We start from the raw sequence: 24,149 nt of genomic DNA, 5'->3' as shown, positions 1-24,149 counted from the left end.
GCATTAGAGGAGATTTCTCTCACTTTGAAAAACTTTCCTCTCACTTCCTGATGTGGCTACAGACAAGAAAGGTAAATCTCCTGAACACAGATGGCAAAAAAAAAAAAAAATATATGACTGGGGTTTAAATCCATTCCCTATTCAGGCCACAAAAATGGCATGCAATTTACTTTCGATAAAACAATGGTGTTCATCAGAACAGAAAACATAGGGAAAACCGATTAAACTAATGGCCCGGTGGCATGCTTGGAAACACATGTGCATAGGTATAAACAGGCCAATATATTTTCCCTTTTAAAAACACACAAAATTAGATAGATAGATGTGATCAAAAACATGTCCTAATAGGTTTTAATATCTGAAAAATCAAAGAGATTTAATTTAAATGAAGTTCCATGTGAAGGAATGTAGCTGCCAACGTACGTGTATAGGGAAAGGCCCTGGTCGCATCTGACCACTTTCCTGTAGGTCACGGTCTAGCCCAAAAATAATGAGCACGTCCTGGTAGTCACAGAAAACAAGAACAAAAAGCAGGACAAAGTAGGTGTCTTCACAAACTGAAGGCTTAGGGTAATCACCACCTTACTTAATTGATGCTATGTGTTGTATCTGATTGAAGGGCCTTGGTGATAAAAGGTTTTAATGATGCTCAGGCAGTATTATGTTTTTTTAAGACACATGAGTCATTCAAAAGTGCAACACCTTCATTACAATATAATTTCACAGAAGAAACATTCCAACCTCTAAATGATAGACTTTTGAGGGCGGTTCACCAGTTTAACAAGTTTACCCAACCTATGTTTGGCCTTGTGATTAATGATTACACAACACAGACTACATTGAACCATATAGAAAGGTACCGACCTCTCTTTTACTGTCTGCTGTTTAAGGAGAGTCTGTCACCAACTTAAAACATTGCAGGTAAAAAAAATCATAGAAAAAACAAATGATTGCTTGCATTTTTCCTGTCCCTAAATAATTTTTGATTCCCTTACCATGTGCCTTTGAACATGCTAAAAAAAAATGACTGGTCAATTCTCTAGCACAGAACATCCCTCCTTGCATGTCATGGCCTTCTTCTTTTTTGGGAACTTCTAATTTCCTTCTGTTCTGGCAGCTTCTCCCCTTTTCTCTCACCTCCCTAAAAAACTTTTTTGAAACTGCTCTGGGAAAAAGGGAATAATATAAGGAATACTATAGAGCAGCCTGTCTCAAGAGGGACCCCTTAGCTACCTCTCTCTTTGGCACATCACAGTGCCAACCATGACAATAGTCAATCTTTCTCAACCTTTTTACCCCAGAGGAACCTTTAAAATAATTTTCAGGTCTCAGGGAACCCCTGCTAAAATTCTTTGGTAGTCAGAGGGAAATGCTCCTTACATTTGTACTTACAGTGTTGATCCGAATGCCACCCTTACAGACAACTAAAAAGATCGTTGATATCATGCAGCTGGCTCTGCCAAGAGGCATTGACTCCGGAATTATGCAAGCACCATGAAATTGGAGGTCAGTCAGCCACAGCTCAAGGAACCCCTACCAACCTCTAGAGCATACCCCTACCAACCTACCCCAACCAACCCCTCTAGAGCCCTCCAGCTGTTGCAGAGCTACAGGTCCCATCATGTCTCTGACTTTGAGTGTCATGTTTTTAACTGTCAGCCTTGCAATGCCTCATGGGACTTGTAGTTTTGCAAGAGCTGGAGGGCAAGAGGTTGAGCATCCAACTTTTTTTTTTCTTAATTGTATTTTTATTGGGTTTTCAAAAAACAAATAAGAAATCGTTACAGAACACAGGGGTGATTTGCACAACAAAAATATACAGGCAACTCGTAGGTAAGTAATAGAAACGATAAAGAGAACATTCATGGAAATAAGAGCATCTTTAGGGGTATATAAAAGGGAACAAAAAGCTCAAAAGGGTACCAATTAGTACACGTGAGTAGCGCTGTATCCTGGCCTAGGCCAACAAGGCCCAGGCCTAGGGCAGCACGGAAAGAGTCTCCGCCGGCTTGCGCTACACTGTTAGTGTAGCGCCAGTCTTATGGGGCAGACTGGGCTGAGAGGCAACTTAGTCTAGAGCCCCCATAAAGCGGCCGCACTGCTTCCTGTATGCGGGCGGCCGGCATTCCACAACTGTGGGGGGGGGGGGCGCTACTTCTACTCTTGACTGTCCCATCATCCTGGACCACAAACCTTCCTCACTGTGCTATATGTTTTCTGCTGCACCATTGGCATGGTTATATCTTCTTATTCTCCTCCCTAAAATTATCTGAAATTTGTGCTTAAAGTAGAACTATAGGCAACATTTTTTTTTTTTCATTTTGGATAGAGTAAGGGAGGGTTATAGCCCCTGTCAGATTATTTTTTACCATCCCTGTCCCATTGCGGAGATTTCTCTTCACTTCCTGCCCCATAGCCAAACAGCAAGTGAGAGGAAATCTATGCAAATTAAGGGGATCCATTGCCCCCCAGGCCCTCTGAACTACTGTCCCCACTCAAAAATTTCAGGGTAGGTCTTAAACAGAAAGGAGTGTGGCCTTGACAAGAAAGGCTGGGTCATATTTAAATTAGGAGGTGCCCGAGTTTAGTCAGGCCTAGGGCAGCACAAAACCTAAATACACTACTGCACGTCAGAGGGGGGGGGGGGGGAGCACCCAACTTTTTTTGCATTCCAATAAATGCGTTAAAATGCAGGCTTCAGGGTTTTCAATATCTACACGAAGAAGGCTTTTTAGGTAAAAAAAACTTTAACCACTTGCTGCCCAAGCCCATTTTGATAATTACTTAGAACGATCAAACATTATTTATTTTCTGAAAGCAAAGGCCCTAAAAGAGAAAAATGGTGGTTGTTTGTTGCAAGTTTTTTATGTCACAAGACATTTGCGCAGCAGTTTATCAAAAGCCAATTTCCAGTTAAAAATACACTTTAATGAATTTTGGTGTAAACCTGTCACGCTTTAAAATTGTGCATGCCATTAAAAGGCGACAAACTAAGCCTTTACAGGCTACCAGTTTAGATATAACCAGGAGATCTGGTGCTAGAATTATTGCTCTCACTCTGACAATCGTGTCAATACCTCACGTGTTGTGCGATCACCATTTACATATGCATGCAGGACCTACGTACGCATTCTGCATTTGCACGTGAGGTCGGGCTCTTTAAAGATAACCGTCTATATTTTTATATAAGCCGCAAAAGTTTTAGGCAAGTCATACAAGGCTCGATTTCTGCTGAATCTGCTGCAATTGGAGCTGTTGGTTGTCTTGTTGGCACCGCCCAACCAAAGGCAATTTAATGGACTAAGCTGGGTGGAAAATTATAAGCTGAACAGCGGCTACATCCTATCTGATGGAGTCGCTATTCAGGTATTCAGACAGCTGCTGGTGGCAGTATAGATTCCTCAATCCATGCTGTTCAAGGCTAAACAAATGAAAAATAGCTAATCTTGGAGCTGGGAACTCAGTGGTGGTAGTATTTAGGGTGAAGCTCTTGGCACTGGCAGCAAATGCCCATCCCTAACCCTTTTTGTGACTGAAGACTAAAGCTGTCCATACATTAATTCTACTGGTTTCTGATGTGCCTGATGAACTGGCCAAAATTAGCTCCACTGGTTGGCCGGCCCGGTTGCCTCCCTCCTGCTAAACATCTTTCAATTGAAAAAAATCAAAGGAGTCAGATGGAAAACCTTTAGCTGAACAGTAGCATGCAGTCACTATTTGGGTATTCTGATAGAAGCTGGTGCCAGTAGTCAGAATACAATAGCAGTAGCAGGAAATATGTCCATTCATGGATGGACAAACCTGTTGGATTTTTTCTGCTCAGCCCATAGTCTGAACAAAAAGTCATATATGGCCAGCTTAACCCCAATCTAAACTTACCTTCCAATCTATTTACTCAACGGTGTTGTTGTTAAATCAGAGTGGATTTTAGATTTAAATAGCAATTCTCTATCTGCTGAAGATTGTTTTATCCTCTTAGAATTTCATCCCCAGCTACCCCCATTTAAACAATAGCCGTTTCCATCCCATGTTAGGATTTGGTGATGATTTGACTGAAGTCAGACCATTTAGATACATTTACCGTATTTTCCGGCGTATAAGACGACATTCTAACCCCTTAAAATCTTCTTAAAAGTCGGGGGTCGTCTTATACGCCGGTAACCTAACCTTACCTTATCCCAGAATCGCGGCCGTACGATTTTTCAAAAGCCGCGCCTCCTACGTCTTCTGTTCCGTGATAGGCGGAAACACTCAGCTTCCCAGAAGGCACTGTGTTCAGTGTCTGCCTATCACGGAGGCCCTCTCGTCCTGTGTTTAGTGTCCGCCTATCACGGAGGCCCTCTCGTCCTCGGACGAGAGGGCCTCCGTGATAGGCGAACACTGAACACAGTGCCTCCTGGGAAGCTGAGTGTTTCCGCCTATCACGGAACAGAAGACGTAGAAGGCGCCACTTTTGAAAAAATCGTACGGCCGTGATTCTGCATGTCTTGGGATAAGGTAAGGGCACAGTCTGGCATGTACTGGGGCACAGTCTGGCATGTACTGGGGCATAGTCTGGCATGTACTGGGGCACAGTCTGGCATGTACTGGGTCACAGTCTGGCATGTAATGGGGCACAGTCTGGCATGTAATGGGGCACAGTCTGGCATGTAATGGGGCACAGTCCGGCATGTAATGGGGCACAGTCTGGCATGTAGTGACACAGTCTGGCATGTAGTGACACAGTCTGGCATGTAATGGTGGCACCGTGAGGCGAGGCATGACTAGTAGGAAGGGGGTAGTCTTGTACAGCGAGTATATCCCAAAACCAACATTTTGGCTGGAAAATTAGGGGGTCGTCTTATACGCCCAGTCGTCTTATACACCGGAAAATACGGTACCTAATTTCTCCCGAAGGTGCTGAAACAAAAGCATGCTGATGTCAAAGTCCTCCTCAAGTCTTTTTTTTTAAACTACAGGGATTATGTACTCGTTGAGTCCTAGTTTAGTGCAAATATCTTCATGCATTCAAAATCCTGCACGATTAACATCAGAATATTTACAGCAAACAATGCGGCTTTTGTTATTTTCACACATAACTGTTAACCAGTGACATTCATAGTATGTCTAGCATTAGGCTTTCCTTACAGTAACACATTTCTTTCACACATTCCTAGAAAACACATGGTACTCTGCATGTTACAGCCTTGGAAAATTAAGAAAACTATGACAATTTGCAAGGTATTGGTGATGCATACCATACATTTACTTTTCTCTGTGATAAGTGGTATTTTGCTTTGCAGACAAAAGGGGTAAATACACTAGTTCTTTTTTGCCTTTGCCTTTTTTTAAACCAAAAAGGGGCAAAGCTGGAAATATGGTTGGTAGATCATTTTTTTCTTTGTACAGTTGTTCAGAATAGGTGTTCTAGTTATTAAAAGACATTTGGTAGTGGCATAGTGGTATTGTATAACTACAATTCAGATACAGTATGTGACCACTGGTCTGGAACAAGCATGCAACATGCTGGGTCAGACAATCTGCATATGCATATGTGAAGAGAGGGGGTTAATATGACTGAAGCCAGTGGATATGCATAACAACCAGACAACTAACATAAAATGCGATCATGTCTGCTTCCAGAAAATGTAAACACTCTGGTATGTCTGTGTGACTGGCTAAAATGATACCTACTTGCCTACTATAAAGTGACTGACAGTCAATATAGTAGATAATCAGAAAAAAATATTGCGCATACCACATGTGAATAACTAAATAAGCTGCGTCTCAAAAATGTCATACAACATATACAAATAATAAAGGAATAGGAGTCGCGCTAGTTACAAATGTCATATACAACCGTGAATGAGTAAATAATATATTAGTGATAATGAGTCCAATATAATGAAAACAGAACTTAAATAGAAATATTAAACAGAGTCCATAGGAGCACAGCACAGAATAGGGATCCCGAGTGTGACTAAGATTCATCAATAGGTGATATGAACAAACAGGAGGCCTCCACCACGAGAAACACAGACCCTTACCAGAGTCACAGATCTCTGTGAGATCAAAACCAGCATGTAATAGAGGGACACTGTCACAGCAGGGATATGAGCGATCCACCATCCAGGAGTTACATAAAAACTCAGACTCCCATATGTCCAACGAATGGATCAATCCAGGGCATGCAAAAAGAGATCAGGGACAGCCCATAGCGTAAAACCATAAGTAAAAATTTATTAGATAAAAGTAATGCACTTACAATCCGGATGTCATAAGTAGGCAGAAGTATACACAGGAGCCGGCCGGTCTGCTAAAGCGTGTGCCCGTACCTACGGGTCCTCACACGTGGAACGCCGTGACGTCAAAGCGCCGCCTCCCGACGTTTCGTCCCGTGAGCAAGTCCCTTTTGTGACGAAACGTCGGGAGGCGGCGCTTTGACGTCACCGCGTTCCACGTGTGAGGACCCGTAGGTACGGGCACACGCTCTAGCAGACCGGCCGGCTGCTGTGTATACTTCTGCCTACTTATGACATCCGGATTGTAAGTGCATTACTTTTATCTAATACATTTTTACTTATGGTTTTACGCTATGGGCTGTCCCTGATCTCTTTTTGCATGCCCTGGATTGATCCATTTGTTGGACATATGGGAGTCTGAGTTTCATGTAACTTCTGGATGGTGGATCGCTCATATCCCTGCTGTGACAGTGTCCCTCTATTACAGGGATATGCAATTAGCGGACCTCCAGCTGTTGCAAAACTACAAGTTCCATCATGCCTCTGCCTCTGGGTGTCATGCTTGTGGCTGTCAGAGTCTTGCTATGCCTCATGGGACTTGTAGTTCAGCAACAGCTGGAGGTCCGCTAATTGCATATCCCTGCTCTATTACATGCTGGTTTTGATCTCACAGAGATCTGTGACTCTGGTAAGGGTCTGTGTTTCTCGTGGTGGAGGCCTCCTGTTTGTTCATATCACCTATTGATGAATCTTAGTCACACTCGGGATCCCTATTCTGTGCTGTGCTCCTATGGACTCTGTTTAATATTTCTATTTAAGTTCTGTTTTCATTATATTGGACTCATTATCACTAATATATTATTTACTCATTCACGGTTGTGTATGACACTCAATTTTGTAACTAGCGCGACTCCTATTCCTTTAATATACTGTACTAGATAAGTTTTATAATTAAAGTTAAACTAACTTTCTAAGTTTTTCTTAAAGTTTAATAAGAAAAATATACTTGCGTCAGTTCTACAATTTGAATTTAAACCGTATTTGTGTGAACTGTGAAGTTAAGTCATGGATTGTGGAAACTAACTAGTGTCGTGTGATTGTATATAGTGTATACCACATTAACCACTGACTAATGCAGAGTTGCAATGCAAGGAGATCAGCTAAAAGTAGTTGGATCTGTATGTGCATTATAATTAATCGAAATTAGTCGATTAATCGATTAAAAAAAATCGATTAATCGAACACGAAAATTTTAATCAGTAACAGCCCTATATTTAACCCTTTCATGCCTAAGCCTATTTCTGACATTTGGTGTTTACAAGTTAAAATCCATATTTTTTGCTAGAAAATTACTTAGAACCCCCAAACATTATATATTTTTTTAGCAGAGATTCTAGAGAATAAAATGGCGATTGTTGCAATATTTTATGTCGGACGGTATTTGTGCGGCGTTGTTTTAAACGCAACTTTTTGGGAAAAATGTACTTTCATGAATTTAAAAAAAATGAAAAAGTAAAGTTAGCCCAATTTTTTTGTGTAATGTGAAACATAATCTTACGCCGAGTAAATAGATACAAAACATGTCACGCTTTATAATTGCACACACAAAATCTCCATAGGCGACGCTTTAAACTTTTTTTACGGTTACCAGGTTAGAGTTACAGAGGAGGTCTAGTACAAGAATGATTGCTCTCGCTCTGACGATCGCGGCGATACCTCACATGTGTGATTTGAACACCTGTTTCATATGCGGGCACGACTTCCATATGTGTGTTTCTTTGTTGCTCGAGCTTGCGCTTTAAAAAAAAAAATTCTTATTTATTTTATTTTTATAATATTAAAATTGTGTTTTTTTGTTTTTGTTTTACATTTTGATCACTTTTATTGCTGTCACAAGGAATGTAAACATCCCTTTTGACAGTAATAGGTGGTGACAGGTACTCTTTATGGATCCCTCCTTTGCACTTCAAAGTATTCAGATCACCGAAAACTGTGATTATGAATACTGTGTATTTTTTTTAAATCCAAGACCATTGGCAGCCGAGAAACCCGGAAGTGACGTCATGACGTCGCTTCCGTGTTTACATTGCGGAGACTGAATCGAAGCCGTTTACGGCTTCGTTTCAGTCTGCGCCTGGACACTTTAGGTGCCGGATCGAGGATCGGGTCTCCCGGTGGGACGGGAGGCCCGGTCAGAGCCGCATCGGTTGTAATGCCTGGATAGCCAATCACCGGCTCTAAACAACGGTACCAGGATGATGCCTGCAGCTGCGGGCATCATCCCGGTATAACCACCGAAAGCCGAGGTTGCATATATGCGTACGCTCGGCGGGAAAGGGTTAAACCTCCTAGTTCTGGGAAGCACTCAGAACACAGGTTGGTCTGGGCACCAGGGTCATAAAGTCTAGTAATACCTCCCAGTTCTGGGTGGCACTCGGGCTATTGGGTGGGCACCAGGATCATAGAGTCTATTTTGCCCTCCCAGTTCTGGGTGGAACTTGGGCCACAGGTTGGGCACCAATGTCATAAAGTCTATTTTAAGATCCCAGTTCTGGTTGGCATTTAGGACACAGGGTGGGTACCAGGGTCATCCAGTTCTGGATGGCACTTTGGCCATAGTTTGAGCACCAGCGTCTTACAATCTATTTAGACCTCCCAGCTCTGGGTAGCACTCGGGCCAGAGAGTCTATTTAGTCCTCCAAGTTCTGGGTGGTTTTCTGTAAAATATGCACGTATTGCAGAGATCGTTTTTTTTATTTTGCCTTGACATAATCTTTAAATTTTCCTGCAACATGAAGGCTGACTAGAAGCATCACCTGATTGCACACTAAGTGGCCCTAAGGGCTGCTCATTCGCACATACCTTACATAAGTAAACAAATTATATATTACCTGAGAACTCCCTTGTCCCCACAAAGATAGCTGAAGCGCTTGTGAAGATGTTCAATTTGCTCTGCAGAGACTGTGAAGACAAATGGGAAAGGAAGGGGTTAATTTCATACCCGTTAATGATGCCATCTAAACACAATAGCATAATAGTGTGTCAAAGAATTCATTGGCATGGGCAGAATTGGTACGTCACAACTTCACCATTCCCCATATTGTACTAGGAGATGCTCAATTAGAACATAAATCAGTAATGACAGAGCTGGCACCTTGCCTGAAATATTCTAGGCAAATCGCCCAAAGAAACTGCCTAGGACAGAACTGCAGTGTCACCCTTTGTGGAGAAGTCAGTAAAATGATCATGAAATATTATTGCCACACAGGTCCATCCTTGATATCATTTACAGGAAAAACATCTGGACGCATTTAATGCCAATGTTAATTCTCAATGCTCTGGAGTGGTTGTGCGACATACAACTGATTTTAATGCTTCCTAAGCTCTGCAATATGCAAATGGTTCTTAGCGAATGCGGACTAGTTTGTAAGAAATGCAGTTCATGTTTATGAATGTGATAGAGAGATGGATGAAAGAGAAAAAGTTCTAGCTAACTCTGCACTTCTATTGTATATAATATATTACCTGCATATCCTGCCACTCAGTCAATGCTAACAGAGGAAACAAAATCACAAAACAGCAATGCCAAATCACTGATTTTCTACACATAAGGCTGATTGACTGATTGGGGCCAATATATAAATATAAAGTTCCAGCTTCTACATCTGCAGCTGAAAGACTGAAGTCAGTGCTTTGAAAGGAAAGCCAAGACAATATGGAGGCTGCCACTAATGACTTCTGATTCTAAAAATGTTAGTTGCTTGGCTTGCATGCTGATCCAATGGCTACAATAGCTTTTAATGGCTGTAAACCCAAAAACGAAAACAAAAACAATACAACAATAATTTTTAAAAACTCTCCATGACCCTTGTTTCTCTAACGATGTCTTCATAAAAAGAGAAATTACCTGTTGATCCTGCCAGCTAGCAGTACCTTCTTCTCCTTGAGCCCAGGTTCACACTGGGTACGATTTGCTTCGATTTGAGGTGCGATTTCACATGTCGGCAATGACACCGTCCTAATCGGTGCGACGCCGCATCTGCGGCGCTGCACCGATTTCAAAAAGTAGTCCCTGTACTACTTTTTGCGATTTCGGGGCGCGATTTACATAGACATCTGTGCAGAAACCTGCACAGGTGTCTCTTAAATCGCAGCCGAAATCGGGACTGCCAGCGGGAGTGAAGCCGTGCGAGTTCAGCTGAACTCGCACGGCTACACTCCCGCAGCCCAGTGTGAACCAGGGCTAAAGCGGAGTTCTACCCAAAAGTGGAACTCCGGCTTATTCGTCTCCCCTACCCCATCCACCCCCCTCCCCCCAGGGTTGCCACATCATCCCTTTAATCCAGGACACATTAATTACACAGGTTCTGAGACTGATTTATTGCAGATAAGGCACCGAGTTTAATTATCACCTTAATCAGCTACAGAACGTGTTTAATTAATGTGCCTTTATTAAAAGGGATGATGTGGCAACCATACCCCCTCCGGTGCCACATTTGGCACCTTTCAGCAGGGAGGAGGGAACAGGGACCTGTTCTTGACAGACCTACTGCCTACTTACGGAGACGGCGCTGCGGCGATGCTCGGCCCCCCTCCTCCTTCTTCCTCCTCCGCCGGGCCAATTAGAAAGCGCAGCGCAGTAGGGAAGCCAAAAGTCAGGTTCACTTACTGGCAATGGTGGCGGCTGCACCCGACAGCCGATTCGAAGATCGGGTGGGGTGCCGACATTGCGGGCTCTCTGGACAGGTAAGTGCCATATGGTTTTCAAAATTGTTTACAATACTTATGTGAAAAGTTTGGCGTGCATTTGTATTCAGCCCCCTTTACTCCGATACCCCTAACTAAAATCTAGTGGAATCAATTGCCTTCAGAAGTCACCTAACTAGTAAATAGAGTCCACCTGTGTGTGGTTTAATCTCAGTATAAATACAGCTGTTCTGTGAAGCCCTTAGAGGTTTGTTAGGGAACCTTAGTGAACAAACAGCATCATGAAAGCCAAGGAACACACCAGACAGGTCAGGGATAAAGTTGGAGAGGTTTAAAGCAGGGTTAGGTTCTAAAAAAAACATCCCAGAATTCGAACATCTCATGGAGCACTGTTCAATCCATCATCCGAAAATGGAAAGGAGTAGACATATCGGATACCTTTGACACAATTTTGGGACCATTGGCATTTATACAGCGATTAGTGCTATAAAATGCACCAATTACTGTGTAAATGTCACTGGCAGGGAAGGGGTTAACACTAGGGGGCGATCGAGGCGTTAACCGTGTTCCCTAATGTGTGTTCTAACTGTAGGAGGATAGGACCCATTATAGAAGATGATATATCGTGGTTCCCAGCTTGTAGGAACTCACAATCTGCAGTTCCTCTCCTCTACACACACACACGTCCCTGTTCTGCTTCTCATGCCCATGCTCGCTCGTGGCCGGCGGTCATGAGCATCGGCACCCTCGCTTTCCAGCTTAAAGGGACCAAAGCACAGATACGAGGGTCCGCGGGAACGAGCCAACCTGTCGCAGTATATTGACAGCGGCTGGTCGGCAAGCGGTTAATCAGTCACTCATAGTATGGATTTCCCATAGGAATGAATTGAGCCATGATAGTATGAAGGCTGGGCAGCTCGGATTGTGGCTGCTCAGAAAAGATCACTGGATCAGGGTTGAAGAATAGTATAAGACCAAGTGGGCAGAAGTGGACAGAACACTGCCAAGTGGAAAGGGACTACAGTTGTACTTTAAAAGGATCGTTCATCTTTATAAAAAAACTGCCTATGCAGGTAATGGATGTTTGTAGATTTAAACAAACTGTGCACCGCTGACTAAAGTTGAAGAAAGCCCTTGGTGTAGGCCATGTACATACCTTATCAATCCTGACTGGAATACTCCCAGGACATTGCTAAGTGAGGCCTAGACATCACTGCTCACCTCCACCATCACAGGAGTGAGCTCATATATATATTTTCTTCTCTCTCTCTCTGACCAGGCCTCTCTAAGAAAAATCCTGGGAGTATTCCAGTCAGGCTTGTTGTTGAAGTCCAATGGCCATCCCATAACCTCCCATCCCTATCCAAGTTATCCCTCAATAAAACAAACAAAAAATCACGGACTGTTGTCAGACTCTCGAGTACCTGTGAAAATTCAGTGTGCCTGGCTGTGCAGGGTGGGGGATCCCAGTATAATTTAGGCTGCTTAAGGGGTAAGCTACAAATACATATTTACACAGAATATTATTTTTTCATAAATGCCTGAAGCTCAGTGTCAAAGTGTCCTAGAAAAATGACAACCGGAATCTGACTGGTTGCTATGGAAAGCAGAAAAACTCTTTCGCCTGCTATTATAAATAACCCTAAACTGGTATATCTACTATAAATAAAAATTGCTAGTTCCCTGACATTCCATTTCCATGACAGGAAACATTCAGCTACATAGAGTATTGCTGAGTTCTTTGGTTACAGGTCTACACTGCCTCCAGTATATGGCATACATATGCCTGGAAATGGGGTTCTTATTGTAGGACAACAATGAACATGTACTGTATATACATACAGGAAGAATGAATGCGGAGGGAGCTGTTTTAAGCTCCCCGAGCACATGGGAATGGTGGCAGAGGGAGTTTCTAGGTACCCTTGGTGCTGCATGCTGCACACCTGTGGGAATTAGAAGGGCGTGTCCCGGTCTGATAGGGGGGTGGTTTCTCCCTCCCTAGCACACCTGTAAGGTAAGGGGCTTTAGTACAGGTAGCCAGGGACCAATGATAGGCGGGCCGTAGGTCACAAGGACACAGGGAACTTTCTGGAAGGAAGGTAGTTTATTTAAGGCAGGAGCGAGCAAGCGTGGGCACCAGTGCTTCAGGAGCCATTACCTTTTTTGAACTCCCTCCCCCCCCCCTTGTCGCGGCCTAATTATTACGTGGTTTCCGTTTGGTTTTGTGAATAAACAACTGGGGTTGGTTTATAATAATGAGTTAATACCCAACCTGCGCCGTATGGCTAGGTTGATGACTGTTGGTGGTTCAAGTTAACGAGTGTTGTGTTGGTTGTACATACAATGGTTGTATGATTAATAAAGTTGATGAATTAATAAAATGTTGATACCAGTAATAAAGGCCTGCGGCCAAGTTTAACCCACCACATGTCTCTTGGTCGTTAATGGAATAGGTTTAATTCTGCATACAGTCCCATGGAATGAAAGGCAGCTGCTGCTGATGGAATGGATTGTGCAATATGGCAGACATGACACTTACTGTTAGTACAATTAGAACTTTATTAAGCAGAGCTGTACTATAGCCGCTTGAATGCTATGAAGAATCCTACATAACAATAAGCCACTGATGGTAAATGCTAATAATTACACAATACCACCTGCTTCTGACAATTTCCCCAACAGTTAATGTACACTTTAAAAATCAATCACATTCTTTTCAGCTACAAATCGCACAGCCTTGTAAAAAGAGGAAGTAGTGGCAACAATTTTTATACCAATTATGTGTATGTTTGTGTGCAATTTCCAATGACAGAATGGCTGAGACTATGACGCTGCTTTGTTTTTTCATAAAAAAAAAAAAAAATTATCTATTTTTTTCAATTAGGCTTCTTTCACACTATGGATTGTATGTCCGTTTTATAATATCCGTATTACACCTATTAACGGACGTTTATTAACGGATTTAATAACAGTACATACGGATAAATATTTTTCCATTCTTCCTTTATTGAAAACGGATAATGTTTATCCGTATATATCCGTATACATCCGTTATATCATTCCTTTCTAACGTCCGTTAATAAAAAACATTTCACCCTTTCTTGAAGTCCAGCTCCAGAAGTCGTATGGATATTCAGGGGAACCCCGCCGTCAATTTAAAACAAAAATGACGTGCGTCACTGGGGAAGACCAAGAAGAGGAAAGACCTTTCCTCTTCTTGGTCTTCCCCAGTGACGTAGCAGAGGTACGTCAGAGGGGGCAGGGTCACGTGACGGGTGGCTCTGCCTCCTCTATATAAGAAATGTCACAGCTTCAGCCGCTCATTCGCTGGGCTGTGCCCAGCGGTGAGAGGAGGTCCGGGATGCTGCTGCGCCGGATGGATGGATCTTCACATCGCCGGAGCGGAGATCACCCGACGCTGGATCTTCTCATCGCGGGAGATCACCCGCACCCGTCGCAGGATCAGGACAACGCAGGAAGCCGGGAACGAGTGGATTTTTCAGCGCTGGAGTTTTTTTTTTTTTTTTTTAATAAAGGACTTTATTCTTTTGTGTCAGTGTGTTTTTTTTACAATACTGTTTACTTCCTTCGTGAAATGGTAGAGGTACAGTGTACCCCATTACCATTTCACACAGGGGGGGGGTCAGGATCTGGGGGTCCCCTTTGTTAAAGGGGTCTTCCAGATTCTGATAAACCTCCCGCCCGCATACCCCCACAACCACCGGGCAAGGGTTGTGGGGATGAGACCCTTGTCCCCATCAACATGGGGACATCCTCCCCATGTTGAGGGCATGTGGCCTGGTGCGGTTCAGGAGAGAGGGGGGGCCGCACTCTGTCCCCCCCTCTTTTCTGCGGCCGGCCAGGTCAACGTGCTCGGATAATTGTCTGGTTATGGATATTTAGGGGGAACCGCACGTCATTTTTGTTTTAAATTGACGGCGGGGTTCCCCTGAATATCCATACCAGACCTGAAGGGTCTGGTTATGGATATTTACCGGGAACCGCACGTCATTTTTGTTTTAAATTGACGGCGGGGTTCCCCTGAATATCCATACCAGACCTGAAGGGTCTGGTTATGGATATTTACCAGGAACCGCACGTCATTTTTGTTTTAAATTGACAGCGGGGTTCCCCTGAATATCCATGCTCAGTAAAATGAACGTCCGTTAACATAACGGACATTTACGGAGACATTTACTAACGTCCATGTGCCATAGACTTCAATGTTAAAATATAACGGACGTTAATATATCCGTTACTTGCAACGGACAAAAAATTGACAAAAAATAGTGCAAGACCCGTCACATATTCCGTTATAACTAACGTCCGTATGTTATAACGGACTATTACGGATCTTTACGGAACATAAAAAAATCCCATAGACTTTAATGATATTTTATAAAGGACGTATAACTTCCGTTTTTTAACATTATCTGACGGATTTTAAAACGGATTATTAAAACTGATTTATTTTGTAGTGTGAAAAGGGCCTTACACATATCATATTTGGCCTTTGTAAAATATTCAACATTGCAACTGGCAGCCATTAAGCGCTCATCTTTTTTTATTATTGAGCTTTTTTTTTTTTATTGACGCTGTTTGATCAATGTTCTTTGATATACTTAAAAAAATATGGCTGTATATTTTTCCAGTTAATACAATATATATATAATATATATACACACATTTATTATATTTACAGTTGTTCATACATGTTGAAATCGAATGAGAAGCAAGCAATTAAGGTGGTTCTAAAGGCTAAAAGTGATTGTTTTACAATCACCTTGTACAAATCGCTTTAGGCCTTGTCTGGCTTCCAGTGGTAGTTCAATGTGTTCTGTCAATAGGATTAAACAGCGCTGGAGTGGATACATTTAGGCCCGGATTCTCGTACGAGTTACGCCGGCGTATCTCCAGATACGCCGGCGTAACTCTGAGTCCGAGCCGTCGTATCTATGCGCCTGATTCTTAGAATCAGTTACGCATAGATTTATATTATATCCAACCGTCATATCTTAACTGCATATTTACGCTGGCCGCTAGGGGCGTGTACGCTGATTTACGCCTAGAAATATGTAAATCAGCTAGATACGCGAATTCACGAACGTACGCCCGACCGACGCAGTACAGATACGCTCTTTACGTTAGGCTTTTCCCGGCGTAAAGTTACCCCTGCTATATGAGGCGTACCAATGTTAAGTATGAACGTCGTTCCCGCGTTGAATTTTGAAAATTTTACGTCGTTTGCGTAAGTCGTTTGTGAATAGGGCTGGGCGTCGTTTACGTTCACGTCGAAAGCATTGGCTTCTTGCGGGTTAATTTGGAGCATGCGCACTGGGATACTTTCACGGACGGCGCATCCGCCGTTCGTAAAAAGCGTCATTTACGTGGGGTCACATCAAATTTACATAACACACGCCCACATCTACCACATTTGAATTAGGCGGGCTTACGCTGGCCTATTTACGCTACGCCGCCGCAACTTTCGTTTGAGAATACAGGACTTGGCTGTAAAAGTTCTTTGGCTATCCCCATGTACGTAGAAAAATACAGACTATATACAGTATATAGCAAAAGGCATTTAACATTTTAATACACATTGATAAGATTGTTTGTGTGCTGTTCTCTTTCACGTGTATAGCTTAAAGCATTCTTATTATATTATTATAGTGTTTGGGCAAGGACACAGGAATACAACATAAACAGAGTTTTACACTAGACTGTGCTAAACCAAGTAGATGCTTATCCCCCCATACAGCAGGAACCCCAGGAGTGCAAAACAATATGCACACTGCAAGAGTATTAGAACACAATATCATATGAATGATGCTGTCGCTAAAAAAGTAAAATAGAGGTTTAAAAAGACTTAAAAAAATTTTTTTTTTTACATGCTTCTTTTATTCCATCATTTGATTTTGCTAATTGGATCATTTCATTTTTTATGAAACAATTTTCATAAATTTTAATAAGGTGTAATGAACAGTTTTCAACGTGGAATGAATACATGTTTATATTTGTTATAAAAGACTGGGAAATCAAATGTGCTTTGGCTACATATTATTAAACATAGAACGTTTTTTTGAAGACATTGGGGTTGATTTAAGGCAAATCCACGCTGTACTTCAAGTGCACTTGGAAGTAAATCTGAGGGGAAAAGCTAAAATCAGGGGAAGCTCTGCTGATTTTACCATCCAATCATTTACAAGCAAAAATGCATTTATTTTCATTTTTCTTGCATGTAACCCCCTGGGATCTACAGCGACTGCACTCCGTGTAGTGCAAAGTGGATTTGCCTTTAATAAATAAACCCCCCTGTGATGTAGTTTTTAACGTTTATGAGAGTGAACATTTGCCCTAACAGCGGCATACTAATCCAACAATTGTCTGGCAATTTTTTTGTTCAACCTCTAGAAAAGTACAGCAAAAATCAACAGAATTTGTGAATTTTTTAAAGCACTCTGAATGCCAATCAAAAGCACCTGTCACTAAATAAAATGGTTACCTTACAGTTCCGTTCACCTGTTGTGTTTGCTTTCCCTCACTTCAAAAATGATACCCCACATTGTTTTCTTGGTGCTTCAAAGCCTCTCCAAAGCCTCCCTAGAAGTCTATGACGATGCTCATGTACAGCACCTGCAGCTTTTGATGGGCTTTAGTTCGGCATAAGCGTCGCTTTGTTTTGGCGGTATTGCAGGTATGAGATATCCCAAAATGTACTGGGAAACCAGCAAGCAAACCGGAAAAATTTCATTAGTAGTCACTTCTGATGTGTATTTATTCTAGAAGTGTCTGGTGCAGACGTCACATCTGGTGGGCAGCAGGAAGGTGAGCAAGGTCATGTAGTGGAGCAAACAGCAGACGGCACACATGGGGGCAGATCCACAGAGAAAGTACGCCGGCGTATCTACTGATACGCCGGCGTACTTTCAAATTTCCCGCGTCGTATCATTGTTTTGAATCCTCAAAACAAGATACGATGGCATCTGGGTTAGATCCGACAGGCGTACGCCTTCGGATCTAAGATGCAATTCTTTGGCGTCCGCTGGGTGGCGTTCCCTTCGCTTTCCGCGTTGAGTATGCAAATGAGCTATTTCCGACGATCCACGAACGTACGAGCGGCCGGCGCATTCCTTTACGTCGTCTCTAGTCGGCTTTTTTCGGCGTATAGTTAAAGCTGCTATTTCATGGCGTACTCAATGTTAAGTATGGCCGTCGTTCCCGCGTATAATTTCAAATATTTTTTTTTTTGCGCAAGTCGTTCATGAATCGGGATGGACGTAATTTACGTCCAGGTCAAAACCAATGACTTCCTTGCGACGTCATTTCGCGCAATGCACGGCGGGACATTTTGGGACGGCGCATGCGCAGTTCGTTCGGCGCGGGGACGCGCTTCATTTAAATGAAACACGCCCCCTACCTGCCCAATTTGAATTCTGTGCCATTACGCCGCTTGAGATACACTATGCCGCCGTAACTTAGGGCGCAAAATCTTTATGGATTCGAACCAAAGCCAGGTAAGGTACGGCGGCGTAGCGTATCTCAGATACGATGCGCAGGGGCAGATCTTTGTGGATCTGCCCCATGGTGTGCAACATGGAAACGCTATAGTAGGAGGTGAGCGGAGACCAGAGGGAGAGGACTGAGTGGCAGAGGATCAGCAGGGCTGGGGAACCAGAGCAGGAGAAATTAGCAGCTGCCACATGTGGTGAGCAGCGTTGGAGCAGGAGGTGAGCGGGGACCAGAGAGAGAGAGAGAGAGAGGAGGATCAGCAGTGTACACACGCTCGGAATTTCTGACAACAAATGTTCGATGCCAGCTTGTTGTCGGAAATTCCGACCATGTGTAGGCTCCATCGGACATTTTCTGTCAGGATTTCCGTCAACAAAAATTTTAGAACTGGTTCTCAAATTTTCCGACAACAAAATCCTTTCTCGGAAATTCCGATGCACAAAATTTCACGCATGCTCTGAATCAAGTAGGAGACGGAAGCGCTCGGTCTGGTAAAACTAGCGTTCATAATGGAGATAACACATTTGTCACGCTGTAACGGACTGAAAAGCACAAGGATGAAAAGTGCTAATCGTCTCTCACCAAACTTCTACTAACAGGACTGGTATTGAACTTCCCTTTAATAGTGCAGTCGTACGTGCTGTACGTGACCGCGTTCTTGGCATTCGGAATTTCCAACAACATTTGTATGACCGTGTGTATGCAAGACAAGTTTGAGCCAACATCCGTCTGAAAAAAATCCACGGTTTTGTTGTCGGAATGTCCGATCGTGTGTGCGGCATAAGTCCCCACATTATGATTATTTGACACCAGGAGTTCTCTTCTCATTGGCTTTTAATAACAGGAAAATTGGCCATTGGTATATTTAGCGCTGAGTTAGAGTTGAGCTTTAAATATCCATGTCCACTGCAAATCACACTTTTTTTTATAGAGAACAAACAGTTTCTTTTGTACAGGGTCGGATCTATACATCCCCAATAAGTACCGTATTTATCGGCGTATACCGCGCAATTTTCCCTTTAAAATCGTGGGTGCGCGATATACGCCAATCCCCGCTTCCCGCGCTGTGTTTGAACGCCGCCGCCGACATATACCGAGCACAGTACACTCGGGTACACTCGACCGGGCTCGGCTCCCCTCGTGGTCACGCCCTGTGCCTCCTCCTAGCCTTTATGCGAGAGGAGCCGAGCATGGCGGAGCGTGCCCGAGTGTACTGCGCTTGGTATATGTCGGCGGCGGCGTTCAAACACAGCGCGGGGATCGACTCAGAAACAGCGCGGGAGAACACCACCAGGGCCGCAGACGGACGCCGGACCGGACAAGGCCGCCGATGGACGCCTGGGCAAGACACAGATGAGGGGCATTCAAACTGTAAGCATTTTCTTTTTTTCCTGAAATTTCCCTTCCAGGTTGGGGGTACGCGCTATAAGCCGAGGCGTGCTATATGAAGATAAATACGGTAACTATGTTTTTAAACAATCTCTAGTTGAAGGACATGCTGCATTTTCTGTTTGCCAAATCAATACATAGTCCGGGTGTGTTGTATTTATTCTCTGTTGCTATTCCTATACGGGTATGTCTATTCTTTCGTTCTTTTTTTCTCTAAAGAGTGTTTTCTATTTCACACACTGAAAACTGAAAATTGCTTCAAATTAGGATAAAAAAAAACAACATATCGGGAAAGCTAAACAATTTTTTATCTGAAGCAAAGCAAATACACTGCAACTAATTGCAGTTAAATCTTCTAAACAGCTTTAAAAGGTATTCAGGTGCATCCATTCAATACCAGTCCTGTTAGTAGAAGTTTGGTGAGAGACGATTAGCACTTTTATCCTCGTGCTTTTCAGTCATTTTGGTAAACTATTGAGATTGAACATTTATATGCCTATGTGTTTCAAAGAAATCTCTGCACTCCAGAGTATAACACCTGCAATCTTCTTAGAAATGTATTCATACTGTAATACACTTCTAAGAAGACTGTATTGTTGTTTTGTGGAGATTTTTTTGGAATACATGTGCTTGACAGATTGGAACTTGTCTGTCTCAAGCACCCGACCTACCAATTTGTGCAGCGCGTGTGTGTGTGTGTATGTGTATGTATGTATGTATATGTCCCTCCATCACACACATATACACCTACACAGTATCTCACAAAAGTGAGTACACTCCTTTTCATGTGACAACACTGAAGAAACTACACTTTGCTACAATGTAAAGTAGTGTGTACAGCTTGTATAACAGTGTAAATTTGCTGTCCCCTCAAAATAACTCAACACATAGCCACAACAAATGTGAGTACACCTCTAAGTGAAAATGTCCAAATTGGGCCCAATTAGCCAAGTAGCCATTCTCCCCCACCACCCCGGTGTTATGCGACTCATTAGTGTTACAAGGTCTCAGGTGTGAATGGGGAGCAGATGTGTTAAATTTGAATGTTATCGCTCTCACTCTCTCATACCGGTCGCTGGAAGTTCAACATGGCACCTCATGGCAAAGAACTCTCCGAGGATCTGAAAAAAATAGATTGTTGCTCTACATAAAGATGGCCTAGGCTATAAGAAGTTTGCCAAGACCCTGAAACTGAGCTTCAGCACGGTGGCCAAGACCATACAGCGGTTTAATAGGACAGATTCCACTCAGAACAGGCTTCGCCATGGTCAAACAAGAAGTTGAGTACACGTGCTCAGCGTCATATCCAGAGGTTGTCTTTGGGAAATAGATGTATGAGTGTTGCCAGCATTGCTGCAGAGGTTGAAGGGCTAGGGGGATCAGCCTGTCAATGCTCAGACCATACGCTGCACGCTGCATAAAATTGGTCTGCATGGCTGTCATCCCAGAAAGAAGCCTCCTTTAAACAGTTTGCTCAAGCAGACTAAGGACATGGATTACTGGAACCATGTCCTGTGGTCTGATGAGACCAAGATAAACGTATTTGGTTCCTATGATGTCAAGCGTGTGTGGTGGTAACCAGGCGAGGAGTACAAAGACAAGTGGAGCTACAGTTCATTAAGGGAACTATGAATGCCAACATGTACTGTGACATACTGAAGCAGAGCATGTTCCCTTTGGAAACTGGGCCGCAGGGCAGTATTTCAATATGATAACGACCCCAAACACACCTCCAAGATAACCACTGCCTTACTAAAGAAGCTGAGGGTAAAGGTGATGGACTCGCCGAGCATGTCCCCAGACCTAAACCCTATTGAGCATCTGTGGGGCATTCTCAAACGGAAGGGGGAGGAGTGGAAGAGGACTCCAGTGGCAAGCTCTGGTGAACTCCATCTCCAAGAGGGTTAAGGCAGTGCTGGAAAATAATGGTGTCCACACAAAATATTGACACTTTGGGCCCAATTTGGACATTTTCACTTAGGGTGTACTCACTTTTGTTGCCAGCGGTTTAAAACATTCATGGCTGTATGTTGATTTATTTTGAGGGGACAGCAACACTTACACTGGTTTACAAGCTTTACACTACTACATTGTAGCAAAGTGTTATTCTTCAGTGTTGTCACATGAAAAGATATAATACAAAAATGGGAGGGGTGTACTCACTGTTGTGAGATAGTGTGTGAGTGTGTGTATATATATATATATATATATATATATATATATATATATATATATATATATATATATATATATATATATATATACACACACATATACACACACACAAAAATACATACACACACATACTGTATGTCTACAGAAGTTTTTCAGTACATGCACTTCTGGGAATTTTGAGATAATTATTATTCATTACAGAAATTCCATAAAGATTTTTTGATTCTCGTCATATTTTTATCTCTTTTTCCCCTTGGGCTTTAAAGGAACTTGTCTTCTAATCTGGACATTCCAATGTGTGTTCCGTTTGAATGCTTTTTATGGATGTCTCCAAAGAAAATATATTTCCCACAGTCACTTTCCAGACTAGTCGCTTTTACCGCCTTTGTCATTTTTTTTCTATACTCCTGTCCATTTTCCCATAAATCTCAGAACAATGATACATGAACACAGTTGTACTGACACTGTTCTGTGATAACAGTTTAAATTCAGTCCTTATTTCAGCCTAGGCCAGCTTCAGGGCTTGCAGGGAGAAATTCATAGTTCTTTAGTCAATGGAGGGCTGTCAGTACCCAATCCAGATAGCTTTATACGTTTACACGTGCAGTAATCATCATTCACAGTACTAATCAGAGTGGGTAATCAGATTTTTTGGAATTTTTTCAAATTTATTTTAATGAAATGCTTTTGGAGTAAATATCTATCTAAAGATAGTTTTCCATTTAGGATACATTAATCATTTAGTTTATTCAGCATGAAATGGAGCTTAGTTATGTAGCATGAGGCTTTATATTGTGCAATATTAAACTTTTTTGGTAAGCTCGTTCAATGAATCCAAGCTCTGCAAGCTGAGATATCATGCACTGACAATGTTATTGTTTTAATTAAATAAAATTATTTGAGTAGTTCTCCAGCTTTGAGAGTTATTTACTAAAAGGCAAATCCATTGTGCAGTACAAGTGCACTTGGAAGTGCAGTCGCTGTAGATCTGAGGAGGACATGCAAGAAAAAATAAATAAAAAAAATCAGCATTTTTGCTTGTATGCGATTGGATGATAGAAATCAACAGAGCAGATCTACAGCGACTGCACTTCCGAGTGGATTTGCCTTTAGTAAATCAACCCCTATGTGCGATTAACCTATTAATCTAAAATCAGTTCCGATATCGCTGTTTTACTAACCCAAAAACTTATTATTCTAAGACCCCTTTCACACAGGGCTTATCCGTTTTGACGGACTCTACTTTCTTAGCAGGGATCGATCCGTTGATCTCTGCTGAGACAGCGGATGACAGGTCTGTCTCTGCTCACTGTGCAGAGACGGATCTGTCAGAACCCCGCTCTCCCCTATGGAAGATCGGATGAAAACGGATCAGCCTCTCTGTTTTCATCCAATCCGATCCGCCAGATGGATGGAAAATAGTGTTTCTATTCGTCTCCATTTGTCGGACCGAATCGGATCAGATCAGAAAGTGGCAGATGGCAGCAGACATGTCACAGTTGACATCCGTCATTCAATAGAGGTGAATGGAGCATCTGATCAGGTCCGCCTGAAAAACAGACCGGACAGCATGTGTGAAGGGGGCCCAAATGGGAAACCTTTTATTTGTTTGCAAATATTAAAGATTCTAACTACCTACAAGAATAAGTCCTTACATTTAAAGAGCACCTGTCATTTCAGATCCATCATGGCAGCGCCTGTTTGCGGGCATCCACTTACCTGCTGCCGCCATGTCCCTCACCTTGCTGTGTCCCATTAAAGTGAATGGGAATGTCGGTGAGTCAACAATGGGTCAGAGGAGGAGCGGCTGCAAGATAGATGACAGTGGCGCTTTAAAATTTATTATGTAAATTTAGTTGATTTAAATCAACTTGATTTTTTCAACAAAAAAAAAAATTATTGGGTTATAAAAGAAAAACAGATATAGAATAGTTACACAATGTACTGATAATGGAAACATTGAAAGCAGAGAAAAAAATCTAGAAGTAGTAAATACAGATAAACCATGTCCATAAATACAGAGCACAGGGGTGATATGCACAGCTTATTAGAAGATATATAAAAGTAAACAACTCATAGGTAAATAATAGAACTCAAAACCAGAGGGCAATCAGAAGCGTAAAAAAAAAAGAAAAGAGAAAAAAAAAG

At 42.5% G+C, this 24,149-nt stretch overlaps 1 protein-coding gene across 1 annotated transcript in view; it reads right to left on the bottom strand.

Moving 5' to 3' along the window:
* The window catches only part of TESC (tescalcin), a 79,419-nt gene that overhangs the window by 20,401 nt on the left and 34,869 nt on the right, over window positions 1-24,149 (bottom strand). Inside the window, exon 2 of the mRNA XM_040345942.1 lies at window positions 9,113-9,182. Coding sequence (XP_040201876.1) covers window positions 9,113-9,182 — 70 coding nt within the window. The remainder of the gene's footprint in view (window positions 1-9,112; window positions 9,183-24,149) is intronic.

Source organism: Rana temporaria, chromosome 1 (genome assembly GCF_905171775.1).
Source record: "Rana temporaria chromosome 1, aRanTem1.1, whole genome shotgun sequence".
Taxonomy (NCBI): Eukaryota; Metazoa; Chordata; class Amphibia; order Anura; family Ranidae; genus Rana; species Rana temporaria.
Note: the sequence above shows the minus strand (reverse complement) of the source record. Positions and strands in the feature narration are given on the sequence as shown.